The sequence below is a fragment of the Crassostrea angulata genome, chromosome 7 (assembly GCF_025612915.1).
Source record: "Crassostrea angulata isolate pt1a10 chromosome 7, ASM2561291v2, whole genome shotgun sequence".
In the NCBI taxonomy this organism is placed as follows: Eukaryota; Metazoa; Mollusca; class Bivalvia; order Ostreida; family Ostreidae; genus Magallana; species Magallana angulata.
In genome coordinates this window covers 19,985,410-20,002,084 of record NC_069117.1, presented here as the reverse complement: position 1 = coordinate 20,002,084, position 16,675 = coordinate 19,985,410, and the positions used below count along the sequence as shown (strand labels likewise).

General features: G+C 38.6%; 8 protein-coding genes across 8 annotated transcripts; 6 read left to right on the top strand and 2 right to left on the bottom strand.

Annotated features, from left to right (window-relative positions):
* Positions 1-1,468: 1,468 nt before the first annotated feature.
* Positions 1,469-2,414, top strand: LOC128157142 (histone H3). The gene has a single exon (XM_052819556.1). It carries the CDS (start codon positions 1,838-1,840, stop codon positions 2,246-2,248), a length of 411 nt encoding a protein of 136 aa, XP_052675516.1. The 5' UTR covers positions 1,469-1,837; the 3' UTR covers positions 2,249-2,414.
* Positions 2,415-3,219: 805 nt separating this feature from the next.
* LOC128157149 (histone H4) lies at positions 3,220-3,653 on the top strand. Its single transcript, XM_052819562.1, has one exon. It carries the CDS (start codon positions 3,295-3,297, stop codon positions 3,604-3,606), a length of 312 nt encoding a protein of 103 aa, XP_052675522.1. The 5' UTR covers positions 3,220-3,294; the 3' UTR covers positions 3,607-3,653.
* A 383-nt stretch (positions 3,654-4,036) lies between these two features.
* Positions 4,037-4,908, bottom strand: LOC128157146 (histone H2B-like). The gene has a single exon (XM_052819559.1). It carries the CDS (start codon positions 4,904-4,906, stop codon positions 4,535-4,537), a length of 372 nt encoding a protein of 123 aa, XP_052675519.1. The 5' UTR covers positions 4,907-4,908; the 3' UTR covers positions 4,037-4,534.
* Positions 4,909-5,173: 265 nt separating this feature from the next.
* LOC128157145 (histone H2A-like) lies at positions 5,174-5,636 on the top strand. The gene has a single exon (XM_052819558.1). It carries the CDS (start codon positions 5,174-5,176, stop codon positions 5,552-5,554), a length of 381 nt encoding a protein of 126 aa, XP_052675518.1. The 3' UTR covers positions 5,555-5,636.
* A 942-nt stretch (positions 5,637-6,578) lies between these two features.
* On the top strand, positions 6,579-7,802 carry LOC128157089 (histone H1-delta-like). The gene has a single exon (XM_052819455.1). The coding sequence runs from the start codon at positions 6,921-6,923 to the stop codon at positions 7,635-7,637; it is 717 nt and encodes a 238-aa protein (XP_052675415.1). The 5' UTR covers positions 6,579-6,920; the 3' UTR covers positions 7,638-7,802.
* Positions 7,803-9,000: 1,198 nt separating this feature from the next.
* Positions 9,001-9,946, top strand: LOC128157336 (histone H3). Its single transcript, XM_052819835.1, has one exon. The coding sequence runs from the start codon at positions 9,370-9,372 to the stop codon at positions 9,778-9,780; it is 411 nt and encodes a 136-aa protein (XP_052675795.1). The 5' UTR covers positions 9,001-9,369; the 3' UTR covers positions 9,781-9,946.
* A 1,209-nt stretch (positions 9,947-11,155) lies between these two features.
* On the bottom strand, positions 11,156-12,440 carry LOC128157339 (histone H2B-like). The gene has a single exon (XM_052819838.1). The coding sequence runs from the start codon at positions 12,436-12,438 to the stop codon at positions 12,067-12,069; it is 372 nt and encodes a 123-aa protein (XP_052675798.1). The 5' UTR covers positions 12,439-12,440; the 3' UTR covers positions 11,156-12,066.
* Positions 12,441-14,110: 1,670 nt separating this feature from the next.
* On the top strand, positions 14,111-15,334 carry LOC128157335 (histone H1-delta-like). Its single transcript, XM_052819833.1, has one exon. It carries the CDS (start codon positions 14,453-14,455, stop codon positions 15,167-15,169), a length of 717 nt encoding a protein of 238 aa, XP_052675793.1. The 5' UTR covers positions 14,111-14,452; the 3' UTR covers positions 15,170-15,334.
* The last annotated feature ends 1,341 nt before the right edge of the window (positions 15,335-16,675 follow it).

Sequence of the window (16,675 nt, the reverse complement as noted above, 5' to 3'; positions counted from 1 at the left end):
AGGCAGCAGCCAAGCCAAAGAAGGCCAAGACTCCGAAAAAAGCAGCAGCAGCCAAGCCAAAGAAAGCCAAGACTCCCAAGAAGACAGCAGCTAAAAAATAAGCAATCATAGCATCATTGCAGATTGCAAACCTTCAACAAAAGCCCTTTTCAGGGCTACCAATATTTTTCGAAAAGATGTCTTAATTACAAATGCAAGTTGCAAAGAAACATGCAAGTACAATGAATTCATATACACTTTATACAGGTACATTAAGCCCCTTCTAGTTTTTCTGTGATAATGTGTTATTACATATCATTAATTCATATCTGACTATGGTATGGTTCAGAAGGGGGGGGGGGGGGGGGGCATTAACAACACAAACTCACAAATAAGATATTAAAAAGGAGATATAAGCAAATTGTAAATGAGTAACATGGCAAGGGTTTGTAATGCAAGGTGCATGCTTTTTTCATAATGTTCACGGCTACAGACCAGAGTATGAATAGTCGAGTAGTAAAATTTACAGGAGTAGTAATGAAGATTTGAAAGAAAAATTATGGGTGGGGGGTGAGATGAGAGAAAAAACAAACACCAAACATAGCTATGAATGTGTGTTTTTTTTTTTATTTTGCTCCTGCAACTAACTGCATGATATTGATTGAGGTCTGTTTAGTGAATACACTAAAAAAAAATACATGCATTTACATTATTCAAATCCAACATTTATAAGGCTAAGCAATATGAGTACAACAAATAATGTACATCATTCATATATGATGTAGACTAACTAGAAAGTGGGTTGATACACATTATCATAAGATTAGTGATGTTGAATTCTGATTGAAAGGAAACATGCGGAGAGAGAGAGAGAGAGAGAGAGAGAGAGAGAGAGAGAGAGAACAAACATGCATTTTTTTTATCATTATTTTATTATGATCCTACTCTGGTTACATTATTCTTTCTTTCTTTCTTCTTTCTTTGACACTGAACAGGATAGCAAAAAAACTGAAATCTACACCTTATAGTTTGCATGATGAACTTTGAAACATACAGTCTTCCTGAGATTTTTTTCCCCTCTCTTTCCAGAATCAAGTGGCTCTCATTGTGTCTGTATTTACAATTACAACTAGTGTTTTGGACTTACATGCCCGGATATTTCTGTGCAAATCAAACTATAAAAGTAAGTTCTTTTGTTACTTAGCTAAATCATGAATGATAAAACATACAAATGCATATGACGTAGATCTTCTGAACTATAGATCTGTTATGTTTCTCTTTGATAAATCTACATCTTTATTTACTTATTTATTTATTAGGGGGGGGGGGGGGGGTATGATGCTGGGTTTATTGTAATTGAATTGAGGTATCAGATGATCATTCAGCATATACTATTCCCATTTTAATGCCAGAGAATCAATAGGTTAAAATATTGAGTGAATGTAAGTTGTGCAATATTCTAATGGGTTGTTATTTAATTGATCAGTTTGTTTTTGCTTTTTTTAAAGTATCAATTACATCCTGTAGAATATAGATGGTGTTTAATACTTTATGTAAATCAAATAAGTTTTAGTTATAATTGGAATAAAAGTTTTGTTCCACTAAGTACACGGACGATATTTTTCGGAGTACACAAATTCTGTGCAAAAGCCGGATCGAAATGATTTTTTCACCTGGCCAATCGGAACGGGTTATTATCGACTAATCGCTGACCACCTCTCTCGGTCAAGATCACCAATGGCGATTGTCGTTAGTGGGGGTGCTGTGATATCGGAGAGCAGACAGTTAATCGTCGACTCGGTATAAAGTGTATACAGAGGACCGTCTGGCTCATTCATTCATTTGACACTCGTCGAAGATGGCACGTACCAAGCAGACCGCAAGAAAATCTACTGGAGGTAAAGCTCCACGTAAACAACTGGCCACCAAGGCAGCCCGTAAGAGCGCTCCAGCAACTGGTGGCGTCAAGAAACCCCACAGATACAGGCCAGGAACCGTCGCTCTTCGTGAGATCAGGAGATACCAGAAAAGCACAGAGCTGCTGATCAGGAAACTGCCATTCCAGCGTCTGGTCCGTGAGATTGCTCAGGACTTCAAGACCGACCTGCGTTTCCAGAGTTCAGCCGTCATGGCTCTCCAGGAAGCCAGCGAAGCCTACCTTGTCGGACTCTTTGAGGACACCAACTTGTGCGCTATCCACGCCAAGAGAGTCACCATCATGCCCAAAGATATCCAGCTTGCCAGACGTATCCGTGGCGAGAGAGCTTAGATTCTCTTTTGTCTCTTGACAAACTCAAAACGGCCGTTTTCACGGCCACCAAAACCTTTAGAAAAGATGCCTTCACATTACATACAATTGATACTCTAATTATTGAATAAGCGTGCATTCATCTATAATAAATATATGTAAGATGGCTCGCATAAACACACGCACACATATATATCCCATGAATAAAATAAATACAGCAATACAGGTATATTTCAGTGGAAACTTTCTTAACAAATGGACAACATGAGAAACAGTAAATTGATATATCACAAACTGTCAAAACTATTGCTATAAATGGTAACTGTCCCACTGCGAGCAAAACTCAAACTAACACAAATGTGTACATTAAAAAAAAGAAAGAAGAAGATATCTTTAATTATAACAAAAATGTAAATACCATTATCATTCTTATACTATGGATTTATAACATAGTCATGATGTTCCTAATGGTCAATCTGCTAATTATTATTAAAATAGGAGTATGTTCCTTTATGGAGAAGGAATACAGGAATCATATTGTGTCTCTTGAATATTTTACATTAATTTTGTGAAATCAGTTAATGTCTCTTAGATTTTAGCTACTGGCTCTGACCATATCTTTTGCCTCATACCATCTGATACCTCCTGTTGATCAGGTTTTTTTCCTTTTTTTTTGTTTTGGTTTTTTTTTTTACACACTGCACATTCATTTATTACCAATTTAATTCTTTTCGATGAATTGTACAGGTGTGCAGTACACTTATATAAACATGTATTATATATTTAATATTTCGTAACAGTTAATGATATAAATTAAGTATAAACTATGATAAGAAAACCGACACAGTAAATATGTAAGATGTGTGTATGTGGATTCCATGTATAACAGATCAGGCCCGAGGCGGGTTTATACCTTAGCCAATCAGCGTTGATTTTACTAATCGCCTAGTTTGTGCTGCCGAACTTTTCAAGGTATGGTGCCTTCTCACGGGTCGTAAATTGAAGCTATATATAATTTGGTATCGCGAAACAAAGTTCATCTCAGTACATCTTCACTGAACGTAAACATGTCTGGTCGTGGTAAAGGAGGAAAAGGTCTTGGAAAGGGGGGCGCCAAGCGTCACAGGAAAGTTCTTCGAGACAACATCCAGGGTATCACCAAGCCTGCCATCCGTCGTCTTGCACGTAGAGGTGGAGTTAAACGTATCTCTGGACTCATCTACGAGGAAACCCGTGGTGTCCTGAAAGTCTTCCTCGAGAACGTCATCCGTGATGCAGTCACATACACAGAGCATGCCAAGAGAAAGACCGTCACAGCCATGGACGTTGTCTACGCTCTGAAGAGACAGGGACGTACCCTCTACGGATTCGGCGGTTAAACTGCCACTCCTGTGTGCTTGCAGCACTGACAACAAACAAACGGCCGTTTTAACGGCCACCAAACTTTTAGAAAAGATGCCTCTATCACAAATGCCGTGAAATACACCGACACACTCTGTGAGACATACTACACTTTTACCTGTCATTAGTAATGAGTTAGCATTCATTTCCCCTGCCACATGCACTCGAAATAAGAGTGGTTGGAAGTCACATGAGTTATGAACAATCACTTTTACACTTAGCCTAATCAAAGAATGATATTAAAGTAAGCCACATTTCACATGTCAGAAGATGACTATTGTTTAAATTTAAATAGGTCAGTTATTGCGCATTGATTTAATGATAATGTAAAGAAATATATTCATGTCATTTGATCCTCCAACCCTCATTGATTTCTCTTGTAAGTGTCTAAAACATGACAGAATAAGTAATTGAAATCAGAAATTTTAATTGAAAACTGCAGAATTGTATTTTTATTATCTTACATGTTGAAATGATATTAAATTGCTATGGTGAAAAGGATTAAAACTATTAAAATATAGGGCAGTGAAATTGACTTTAATCATGATTGAAAAGCAGACACTGATAATGTTTAGCTCATTATTTTATGACCATATTGTAGATTGCGCCGTTTTGATATATTAAATTGTACGATAATATTGAATAATGAAGATCAATAAGTAATTGGTGTACAGTAATAGAGACAGAACTGTTTTATTCTTAGATGTGACAGCCTGTTGTAATTTCAGTTTCTGTGAAGATGGGTACTCATTTTGATAGTGAATGTATAGTCTTGAAACAATCATGACTATTGAACACAAATTTAATGTACCAGTAACTGCGTATTGTAATGATGGTAGCTTTTCGAAAAAATTGTGTGGCCCTGAAAAGGGCCGTTTGGTTATGTCAACTACATATCCCTGCAGTTTACTTGCTGCTGGTGTACTTGGTGACAGCTTTGGTACCTTCAGAGACAGCATGCTTGGCCAATTCACCTGGCAGGAGAAGGCGGACTGCAGTCTGGATTTCTCTGCTGGTGATGGTTGAGCGTTTGTTGTAGTGGGCCAGACGGGAGGCCTCAGCGGCAATTCTCTCGAAGATGTCATTGACGAAAGAATTCATGATGCTCATGGCCTTGCTGGAAACTCCAGTGTCAGGGTGCACCTGTTTTAAGACTTTGTAGATGTAGATAGCGTAGGATTCCCTCCTCCTCCTGCGCTTCTTCTTGTCCCCAGTTCTCTGGGCCTTAGCCTTGGTGGCAGCTTTCTTAGAACCTTTAGATCCAACTTTGGGTGGCATGTTTACAGTGTGAAGACTGAAACTATGAATGGCGCATTGCTCTCGGTAGATTTATATATAACACGAGGCGGATTGAAGCGTACAGGTAAATTGCGGACGTCTTTGTAAACATCATATTGGTCATGACGCCCGAGGTGCGTTTAAAACGAGCGCTGTGATTGGTGAATCATCTCAATCCGTGGAAGTGTTTAAATAGAGTGGCGCAGCGCATGGCGTGTTATTCGTTGATTTAATTTTGTCAGCGCCCAACCCACACACCAATCTAAAATGTCAGGACGTGGTAAAGGAGGCAAAGTGAAGGGAAAGGCAAAGAGCCGATCTTCCCGTGCCGGACTACAGTTTCCCGTTGGTCGTATCCACCGTCTGCTGAGGAAGGGCAACTACGCCGAGAGAGTGGGAGCCGGTGCCCCAGTGTATCTGGCCGCTGTCCTTGAGTACTTGGCCGCTGAAGTGTTGGAGTTGGCAGGCAACGCAGCCCGTGACAACAAGAAAACCAGAATCATCCCCCGTCATCTGCAGCTTGCTATCCGCAACGACGAGGAGTTGAACAAACTTCTGTCCGGTGTGACCATCGCACAGGGTGGTGTTTTGCCCAACATCCAGGCCGTGCTCCTCCCCAAGAAGACCCAGAAGCCAGCCGCCAAGTAAAAAGTCAGCCCTGTCGACTTGACTTGTCTGTACCAAACGGCCGTTTTCACGGCCACCCATATTTTTCGAAAAGATGTCTCTATAGCATGTAATTAAGCACACATGTACAATGCAGATACCCATTACACGTTTATTGAATGCATTGCCACACACCGTCAACCTCTTACATAAATTTCTATTCATGTTCAATTAATATCCAATTTGATGTTGTTCCAACGCTCTCAAATGCTAAACACAAATTTAATTTATATCAGTTACCCCTCAAAAATACATTAGTGTGTGAAAAAATTAAAATTTGAGCTCAAATCTCGATCATGCTCATTGGTTAAACTAGTGATATAAATGCATGCATAATGTTAGAATGATATGTACTTGAACAATTGCGACATCCGATTCTGATTTTATACAGTGTTTCATGGGGGAGATTATGTGTGCGTTATTTTATTATTATTATTATTATTAATATTCTTTTTCTATTTGAATTGATATCAAAACGGTGAATGTACTTTCACCTACGTATGCATGGTCTGCGCATTACAAATTAAGGTCTAAGTAAGATGTGCACACGTGAAAACTGCAGTTTTGGCAATGTTTTCATGATTGCACAAATGAACTAATTATTTATTCACGTCATTCATCACCCGTTTTTTTTCCCAATTCATGATCAACTACTACCTTAGTATATCTATATTTATGTTGATATGCTTTTTGACTGTATGTGCATTTGTTAACATAACGCCGTTTTCTTGCACGTACTATACTGTACATCGCACTTCGCGTAAAGTAGATAATGTAATTCAATTTTCTTTATTTTTCAAAAAATCCTATGACTTTTGCCAATGAATATTTTGATATTATTATTAAAGTGACGACTTTTTCTTTCTTTTTTTATTTTATTTATTTGTTTTTCTTTCTGACAACTTTAAAAATTTATAATTCTCTCTTGCTCTTGTTCTGTGTATCGTGTGTTTCTGGGTGTATGGACCTGGTGTGAATTTCATTAAAAAGAAGATATGTATGGGCCTTCTACACAATAGACGATATACAATACACTTATGTCTGTATGTTGGACGTTAAAAAAATGTAATTTTCTGTGAATAATTATCAATTTTAAAGACATTGCGTGACTTTATCGGCATTTGGAGTTGGAATTTGCTACTCTGTCCTACGTTTTCCTTTCATTTGAGTTCCTTTAGCGGAGAATTTACGTAAAATATGCAGATGATATGGTAGGGATATATCCACACAATGTGATTTTCATAAAATAGGTGCAATCGGTACTCATTAAACGGCGCAGCAAGGATGTAAACATCGGCATCAAAACACACATCGATTCTACTATGCATATGCGCTTCGATTTTAAGGGATGTTTTCGAGGACGTCCGCGCCCGCTGTAAACAAAAGCAGCGAGAGCGTGAGACTTCACTATTTCCTCGTATTAGTTCGCAGTGAATTGTACAGCGTTTTCGTTTCGTCCGAAGCCATGGCAGACACAGCAACCACAACCCCAGTCAAGAAGAAGGTTACTAAGCCTAAGGTACCTGCAGCACACCCCAAGTACGTTGACATGATCAGGGCCGCCTTGGAATCCCTGAAAGAGCGTGGTGGATCTTCCAGACAGGCCATTCTGAAGTACATAATGGCCAACTTTAAAGTGGGAAACGACGTCAACCCCATTAATGTCCACCTTAAAATGGCACTCAAGAACGGAGTGAAGAAAGGCGCTCTGAAACAAGCCAAAGGAACAGGCGCCACTGGCTCTTTCAAGTTAGGAGACAAGCCAAAGACAGAGAAAAAACCAAAGGCGAAGAAAGTCACCAAACCCAAGGCAGCCAAACCAAAGAAGGCCACAGCTTTTAAGCCCAGGAAGGCGGCAGGGGAGAAAAAGACTGCTGAGAAGAAGAAGAAGTCCCCCAAGAAAGCAGCTGGACCTAAGAAAGTTAAGACACCCAAGAAGAAGACGGCAGCCAAATCCCCTAAGAAGGCAGCAGCCAAGCCAAAGAAGGCCAAGACTCCGAAAAAAGCAGCAGCAGCCAAGCCAAAGAAAGCCAAGACTCCCAAGAAGACAGCAGCTAAAAAATAAGCAATCATAGCATCATTGCAGATTGCAAACCTTCAACAAAAGCCCTTTTCAGGGCTACCAATATTTTTCGAAAAGATGTCTTAATTACAAATGCAAGTTGCAAAGAAACATGCAAGTACAATGAATTCATATACACTTTATACAGGTACATTAAGCCCCTTCTAGTTTTTCTGTGATAATGTGTTATTACATATCATTAATTCATATCTGACTATGGTATGGTTCAGAAGGGGGGGGGGGGGGGGCATTAACAACACAAACTCACAAATAAGATATTAAAAAGGAGATATAAGCAAATTGTAAATGAGTAACATGGCAAGGGTTTGTAATGCAAGGTGCATGCTTTTTTCATAATGTTCACGGCTACAGACCAGAGTATGAATAGTCGAGTAGTAAAATTTACAGGAGTAGTAATGAAGATTTGAAAGAAAAATTATGGGTGGGGGGTGAGATGAGAGAAAAAACAAACACCAAACATAGCTATGAATGTGTGTTTTTTTTTTTATTTTGCTCCTGCAACTAACTGCATGATATTGATTGAGGTCTGTTTAGTGAATACACTAAAAAAAAATACATGCATTTACATTATTCAAATCCAACATTTATAAGGCTAAGCAATATGAGTACAACAAATAATGTACATCATTCATATATGATGTAGACTAACTAGAAAGTGGGTTGATACACATTATCATAAGATTAGTGATGTTGAATTCTGATTGAAAGGAAACATGCGGAGAGAGAGAGAGAGAGAGAGAGAGAGAGAGAGAGAGAGAACAAACATGCATTTTTTTTATCATTATTTTATTATGATCCTACTCTGGTTACATTATTCTTTCTTTCTTTCTTCTTTCTTTGACACTGAACAGGATAGCAAAAAAACTGAAATCTACACCTTATAGTTTGCATGATGAACTTTGAAACATACAGTCTTCCTGAGATTTTTTTCCCCTCTCTTTCCAGAATCAAGTGGCTCTCATTGTGTCTGTATTTACAATTACAACTAGTGTTTTGGACTTACATGCCCGGATATTTCTGTGCAAATCAAACTATAAAAGTAAGTTCTTTTGTTACTTAGCTAAATCATGAATGATAAAACATACAAATGCATATGACGTAGATCTTCTGAACTATAGATCTGTTATGTTTCTCTTTGATAAATCTACATCTTTATTTACTTATTTATTTATTAGGGGGGGGGGGGGGGGTATGATGCTGGGTTTATTGTAATTGAATTGAGGTATCAGATGATCATTCAGCATATACTATTCCCATTTTAATGCCAGAGAATCAATAGGTTAAAATATTGAGTGAATGTAAGTTGTGCAATATTCTAATGGGTTGTTATTTAATTGATCAGTTTGTTTTTGCTTTTTTTAAAGTATCAATTACATCCTGTAGAATATAGATGGTGTTTAATACTTTATGTAAATCAAATAAGTTTTAGTTATAATTGGAATAAAAGTTTTGTTCCACTAAGTACACGGACGATATTTTTCGGAGTACACAAATTCTGTGCAAAAGCCGGATCGAAATGATTTTTTCACCTGGCCAATCGGAACGGGTTATTATCGACTAATCGCTGACCACCTCTCTCGGTCAAGATCACCAATGGCGATTGTCGTTAGTGGGGGTGCTGTGATATCGGAGAGCAGACAGTTAATCGTCGACTCGGTATAAAGTGTATACAGAGGACCGTCTGGCTCATTCATTCATTTGACACTCGTCGAAGATGGCACGTACCAAGCAGACCGCAAGAAAATCTACTGGAGGTAAAGCTCCACGTAAACAACTGGCCACCAAGGCAGCCCGTAAGAGCGCTCCAGCAACTGGTGGCGTCAAGAAACCCCACAGATACAGGCCAGGAACCGTCGCTCTTCGTGAGATCAGGAGATACCAGAAAAGCACAGAGCTGCTGATCAGGAAACTGCCATTCCAGCGTCTGGTCCGTGAGATTGCTCAGGACTTCAAGACCGACCTGCGTTTCCAGAGTTCAGCCGTCATGGCTCTCCAGGAAGCCAGCGAAGCCTACCTTGTCGGACTCTTTGAGGACACCAACTTGTGCGCTATCCACGCCAAGAGAGTCACCATCATGCCCAAAGATATCCAGCTTGCCAGACGTATCCGTGGCGAGAGAGCTTAGATTCTCTTTTGTCTCTTGACAAACTCAAAACGGCCGTTTTCACGGCCACCAAAACCTTTAGAAAAGATGCCTTCACATTACATACAATTGATACTCTAATTATTGAATAAGCGTGCATTCATCTATAATAAATATATGTAAGATGGCTCGCATAAACACACGCACACATATATATCCCATGAATAAAATAAATACAGCAATACAGGTATATTTCAGTGGAAACTTTCTTAACAAATGGACAACATGAGAAACAGTAAATTGATATATCACAAACTGTCAAAACTATTGCTATAAATGGTAACTGTCCCACTGCGAGCAAAACTCAAACTAACACAAATGTGTACATTAAAAAAAAGAAAGAAGAAGATATCTTTAATTATAACAAAAATGTAAATACCATTATCATTCTTATACTATGGATTTATAACATAGTCATGATGTTCCTAATGGTCAATCTGCTAATTATTATTAAAATAGGAGTATGTTCCTTTATGGAGAAGGAATACAGGAATCATATTGTGTCTCTTGAATATTTTACATTAATTTTGTGAAATCAGTTAATGTCTCTTAGATTTTAGCTACTGGCTCTGACCATATCTTTTGCCTCATACCATCTGATACCTCCTGTTGATCAGGTTTTTTTCCTTTTTTTTTGTTTTGGTTTTTTTTTTTACACACTGCACATTCATTTATTACCAATTTAATTCTTTTCGATGAATTGTACAGGTGTGCAGTACACTTATATAAACATGTATTATATATTTAATATTTCGTAACAGTTAATGATATAAATTAAGTATAAACTATGATAAGAAAACCGACACAGTAAATATGTAAGATGTGTGTATGTGGATTCCATGTATAACAGATCAGGCCCGAGGCGGGTTTATACCTTAGCCAATCAGCGTTGATTTTACTAATCGCCTAGTTTGTGCTGCCGAACTTTTCAAGGTATGGTGCCTTCTCACGGGTCGTAAATTGAAGCTATATATAATTTGGTATCGCGAAACAAAGTTCATCTCAGTACATCTTCACTGAACGTAAACATGTCTGGTCGTGGTAAAGGAGGAAAAGGTCTTGGAAAGGGGGGCGCCAAGCGTCACAGGAAAGTTCTTCGAGACAACATCCAGGGTATCACCAAGCCTGCCATCCGTCGTCTTGCACGTAGAGGTGGAGTTAAACGTATCTCTGGACTCATCTACGAGGAAACCCGTGGTGTCCTGAAAGTCTTCCTCGAGAACGTCATCCGTGATGCAGTCACATACACAGAGCATGCCAAGAGAAAGACCGTCACAGCCATGGACGTTGTCTACGCTCTGAAGAGACAGGGACGTACCCTCTACGGATTCGGCGGTTAAACTGCCACTCCTGTGTGCTTGCAGCACTGACAACAAACAAACGGCCGTTTTAACGGCCACCAAACTTTTAGAAAAGATGCCTCTATCACAAATGCCGTGAAATACACCGACACACTCTGTGAGACATACTACACTTTTACCTGTCATTAGTAATGAGTTAGCATTCATTTCCCCTGCCACATGCACTCGAAATAAGAGTGGTTGGAAGTCACATGAGTTATGAACAATCACTTTTACACTTAGCCTAATCAAAGAATGATATTAAAGTAAGCCACATTTCACATGTCAGAAGATGACTATTGTTTAAATTTAAATAGGTCAGTTATTGCGCATTGATTTAATGATAATGTAAAGAAATATATTCATGTCATTTGATCCTCCAACCCTCATTGATTTCTCTTGTAAGTGTCTAAAACATGACAGAATAAGTAATTGAAATCAGAAATTTTAATTGAAAACTGCAGAATTGTATTTTTATTATCTTACATGTTGAAATGATATTAAATTGCTATGGTGAAAAGGATTAAAACTATTAAAATATAGGGCAGTGAAATTGACTTTAATCATGATTGAAAAGCAGACACTGATAATGTTTAGCTCATTATTTTATGACCATATTGTAGATTGCGCCGTTTTGATATATTAAATTGTACGATAATATTGAATAATGAAGATCAATAAGTAATTGGTGTACAGTAATAGAGACAGAACTGTTTTATTCTTAGATGTGACAGCCTGTTGTAATTTCAGTTTCTGTGAAGATGGGTACTCATTTTGATAGTGAATGTATAGTCTTGAAACAATCATGACTATTGAACACAAATTTAATGTACCAGTAACTGCGTATTGTAATGATGGTAGCTTTTCGAAAAAATTGTGTGGCCCTGAAAAGGGCCGTTTGGTTATGTCAACTACATATCCCTGCAGTTTACTTGCTGCTGGTGTACTTGGTGACAGCTTTGGTACCTTCAGAGACAGCATGCTTGGCCAATTCACCTGGCAGGAGAAGGCGGACTGCAGTCTGGATTTCTCTGCTGGTGATGGTTGAGCGTTTGTTGTAGTGGGCCAGACGGGAGGCCTCAGCGGCAATTCTCTCGAAGATGTCATTGACGAAAGAATTCATGATGCTCATGGCCTTGCTGGAAACTCCAGTGTCAGGGTGCACCTGTTTTAAGACTTTGTAGATGTAGATAGCGTAGGATTCCCTCCTCCTCCTGCGCTTCTTCTTGTCCCCAGTTCTCTGGGCCTTAGCCTTGGTGGCAGCTTTCTTAGAACCTTTAGATCCAACTTTGGGTGGCATGTTTACAGTGTGAAGACTGAAACTATGAATGGCGCATTGCTCTCGGTAGATTTATATATAACACGAGGCGGATTGAAGCGTACAGGTAAATTGCGGACGTCTTTGTAAACATCATATTGGTCATGACGCCCGAGGTGCGTTTAAAACGAGCGCTGTGATTGGTGAATCATCTCAATCCGTGGAAGTGTTTAAATAGAGTGGCGCAGCGCATGGCGTGTTATTCGTTGATTTAATTTTGTCAGCGCCCAACCCACACACCAATCTAAAATGTCAGGACGTGGTAAAGGAGGCAAAGTGAAGGGAAAGGCAAAGAGCCGATCTTCCCGTGCCGGACTACAGTTTCCCGTTGGTCGTATCCACCGTCTGCTGAGGAAGGGCAACTACGCCGAGAGAGTGGGAGCCGGTGCCCCAGTGTATCTGGCCGCTGTCCTTGAGTACTTGGCCGCTGAAGTGTTGGAGTTGGCAGGCAACGCAGCCCGTGACAACAAGAAAACCAGAATCATCCCCCGTCATCTGCAGCTTGCTATCCGCAACGACGAGGAGTTGAACAAACTTCTGTCCGGTGTGACCATCGCACAGGGTGGTGTTTTGCCCAACATCCAGGCCGTGCTCCTCCCCAAGAAGACCCAGAAGCCAGCCGCCAAGTAAAAAGTCAGCCCTGTCGACTTGACTTGTCTGTACCAAACGGCCGTTTTCACGGCCACCCATATTTTTCGAAAAGATGTCTCTATAGCATGTAATTAAGCACACATGTACAATGCAGATACCCATTACACGTTTATTGAATGCATTGCCACACACCGTCAACCTCTTACATAAATTTCTATTCATGTTCAATTAATATCCAATTTGATGTTGTTCCAACGCTCTCAAATGCTAAACACAAATTTAATTTATATCAGTTACCCCTCAAAAATACATTAGTGTGTGAAAAAATTAAAATTTGAGCTCAAATCTCGATCATGCTCATTGGTTAAACTAGTGATATAAATGCATGCATAATGTTAGAATGATATGTACTTGAACAATTGCGACATCCGATTCTGATTTTATACAGTGTTTCATGGGGGAGATTATGTGTGCGTTATTTTATTATTATTATTATTATTAATATTCTTTTTCTATTTGAATTGATATCAAAACGGTGAATGTACTTTCACCTACGTATGCATGGTCTGCGCATTACAAATTAAGGTCTAAGTAAGATGTGCACACGTGAAAACTGCAGTTTTGGCAATGTTTTCATGATTGCACAAATGAACTAATTATTTATTCACGTCATTCATCACCCGTTTTTTTTCCCAATTCATGATCAACTACTACCTTAGTATATCTATATTTATGTTGATATGCTTTTTGACTGTATGTGCATTTGTTAACATAACGCCGTTTTCTTGCACGTACTATACTGTACATCGCACTTCGCGTAAAGTAGATAATGTAATTCAATTTTCTTTATTTTTCAAAAAATCCTATGACTTTTGCCAATGAATATTTTGATATTATTATTAAAGTGACGACTTTTTCTTTCTTTTTTTATTTTATTTATTTGTTTTTCTTTCTGACAACTTTAAAAATTTATAATTCTCTCTTGCTCTTGTTCTGTGTATCGTGTGTTTCTGGGTGTATGGACCTGGTGTGAATTTCATTAAAAAGAAGATATGTATGGGCCTTCTACACAATAGACGATATACAATACACTTATGTCTGTATGTTGGACGTTAAAAAAATGTAATTTTCTGTGAATAATTATCAATTTTAAAGACATTGCGTGACTTTATCGGCATTTGGAGTTGGAATTTGCTACTCTGTCCTACGTTTTCCTTTCATTTGAGTTCCTTTAGCGGAGAATTTACGTAAAATATGCAGATGATATGGTAGGGATATATCCACACAATGTGATTTTCATAAAATAGGTGCAATCGGTACTCATTAAACGGCGCAGCAAGGATGTAAACATCGGCATCAAAACACACATCGATTCTACTATGCATATGCGCTTCGATTTTAAGGGATGTTTTCGAGGACGTCCGCGCCCGCTGTAAACAAAAGCAGCGAGAGCGTGAGACTTCACTATTTCCTCGTATTAGTTCGCAGTGAATTGTACAGCGTTTTCGTTTCGTCCGAAGCCATGGCAGACACAGCAACCACAACCCCAGTCAAGAAGAAGGTTACTAAGCCTAAGGTACCTGCAGCACACCCCAAGTACGTTGACATGATCAGGGCCGCCTTGGAATCCCTGAAAGAGCGTGGTGGATCTTCCAGACAGGCCATTCTGAAGTACATAATGGCCAACTTTAAAGTGGGAAACGACGTCAACCCCATTAATGTCCACCTTAAAATGGCACTCAAGAACGGAGTGAAGAAAGGCGCTCTGAAACAAGCCAAAGGAACAGGCGCCACTGGCTCTTTCAAGTTAGGAGACAAGCCAAAGACAGAGAAAAAACCAAAGGCGAAGAAAGTCACCAAACCCAAGGCAGCCAAACCAAAGAAGGCCACAGCTTTTAAGCCCAGGAAGGCGGCAGGGGAGAAAAAGACTGCTGAGAAGAAGAAGAAGTCCCCCAAGAAAGCAGCTGGACCTAAGAAAGTTAAGACACCCAAGAAGAAGACGGCAGCCAAATCCCCTAAGAAGGCAGCAGCCAAGCCAAAGAAGGCCAAGACTCCGAAAAAAGCAGCAGCAGCCAAGCCAAAGAAAGCCAAGACTCCCAAGAAGACAGCAGCTAAAAAATAAGCAATCATAGCATCATTGCAGATTGCAAACCTTCAACAAAAGCCCTTTTCAGGGCTACCAATATTTTTCGAAAAGATGTCTTAATTACAAATGCAAGTTGCAAAGAAACATGCAAGTACAATGAATTCATATACACTTTATACAGGTACATTAAGCCCCTTCTAGTTTTTCTGTGATAATGTGTTATTACATATCATTAATTCATATCTGACTATGGTATGGTTCAGAAGGGGGGGGGGGGGGGGCATTAACAACACAAACTCACAAATAAGATATTAAAAAGGAGATATAAGCAAATTGTAAATGAGTAACATGGCAAGGGTTTGTAATGCAAGGTGCATGCTTTTTTCATAATGTTCACGGCTACAGACCAGAGTATGAATAGTCGAGTAGTAAAATTTACAGGAGTAGTAATGAAGATTTGAAAGAAAAATTATGGGTGGGGGGTGAGATGAGAGAAAAAACAAACACCAAACATAGCTATGAATGTGTGTTTTTTTTTTTATTTTGCTCCTGCAACTAACTGCATGATATTGATTGAGGTCTGTTTAGTGAATACACTAAAAAAAAATACATGCATTTACATTATTCAAATCCAACATTTATAAGGCTAAGCAATATGAGTACAACAAATAATGTACATCATTCATATATGATGTAGACTAACTAGAAAGTGGGTTGATACACATTATCATAAGATTAGTGATGTTGAATTCTGATTGAAAGGAAACATGCGGAGAGAGAGAGAGAGAGAGAGAGAGAGAGAGAGAGAGAGAACAAACATGCATTTTTTTTATCATTATTTTATTATGATCCTACTCTGGTTACATTATTCTTTCTTTCTTTCTTCTTTCTTTGACACTGAACAGGATAGCAAAAAAACTGAAATCTACACCTTATAGTTTGCATGATGAACTTTGAAACATACAGTCTTCCTGAGATTTTTTTCCCCTCTCTTTCCAGAATCAAGTGGCTCTCATTGTGTCTGTATTTACAATTACAACTAGTGTTTTGGACTTACATGCCCGGATATTTCTGTGCAAATCAAACTATAAAAGTAAGTTCTTTTGTTACTTAGCTAAATCATGAATGATAAAACATACAAATGCATATGACGTAGATCTTCTGAACTATAGATCTGTTATGTTTCTCTTTGATAAATCTACATCTTTATTTACTTATTTATTTATTAGGGGGGGGGGGGGGGGTATGATGCTGGGTTTATTGTAATTGAATTGAGGTATCAGATGATCATTCAGCATATACTATTCCCATTTTAATGCCAGAGAATCAATAGGTTAAAATATTGAGTGAATGTAAGTTGTGCAATATTCTAATGGGTTGTTATTTAATTGATCAGTTTGTTTTTGCTTTTTTTAAAGTATCAATTACATCCTGTAGAATATAGATGGTGTTTAATACTTTATGTAAATCAAATAAGTTTTAGTTATAATTGGAATAAAAGTTTTGTTCCACTAAGTACACGGACGATATTTTTCGGAGTAC

Bases quoted from the DNA above. Each gene is read 5' to 3' on its own strand.
- LOC128157335 (XM_052819833.1), top strand. From the start codon at position 14,453: ATGTTTTCGAGGACGTCCGCGCCCGCTGTAAACAAAAGCAGCGAGAGC.
- LOC128157149 (XM_052819562.1), top strand. From the start codon at position 3,295: ATGTCTGGTCGTGGTAAAGGAGGAAAAGGTCTTGGAAAGGGGGGCGCC.
- LOC128157145 (XM_052819558.1), top strand. From the start codon at position 5,174: ATGTCAGGACGTGGTAAAGGAGGCAAAGTGAAGGGAAAGGCAAAGAGC.
- LOC128157142 (XM_052819556.1), top strand. From the start codon at position 1,838: ATGGCACGTACCAAGCAGACCGCAAGAAAATCTACTGGAGGTAAAGCT.
- LOC128157336 (XM_052819835.1), top strand. From the start codon at position 9,370: ATGGCACGTACCAAGCAGACCGCAAGAAAATCTACTGGAGGTAAAGCT.
- LOC128157339 (XM_052819838.1), bottom strand. From the start codon at position 12,438: ATGCCACCCAAAGTTGGATCTAAAGGTTCTAAGAAAGCTGCCACCAAG.
- LOC128157146 (XM_052819559.1), bottom strand. From the start codon at position 4,906: ATGCCACCCAAAGTTGGATCTAAAGGTTCTAAGAAAGCTGCCACCAAG.
- LOC128157089 (XM_052819455.1), top strand. From the start codon at position 6,921: ATGTTTTCGAGGACGTCCGCGCCCGCTGTAAACAAAAGCAGCGAGAGC.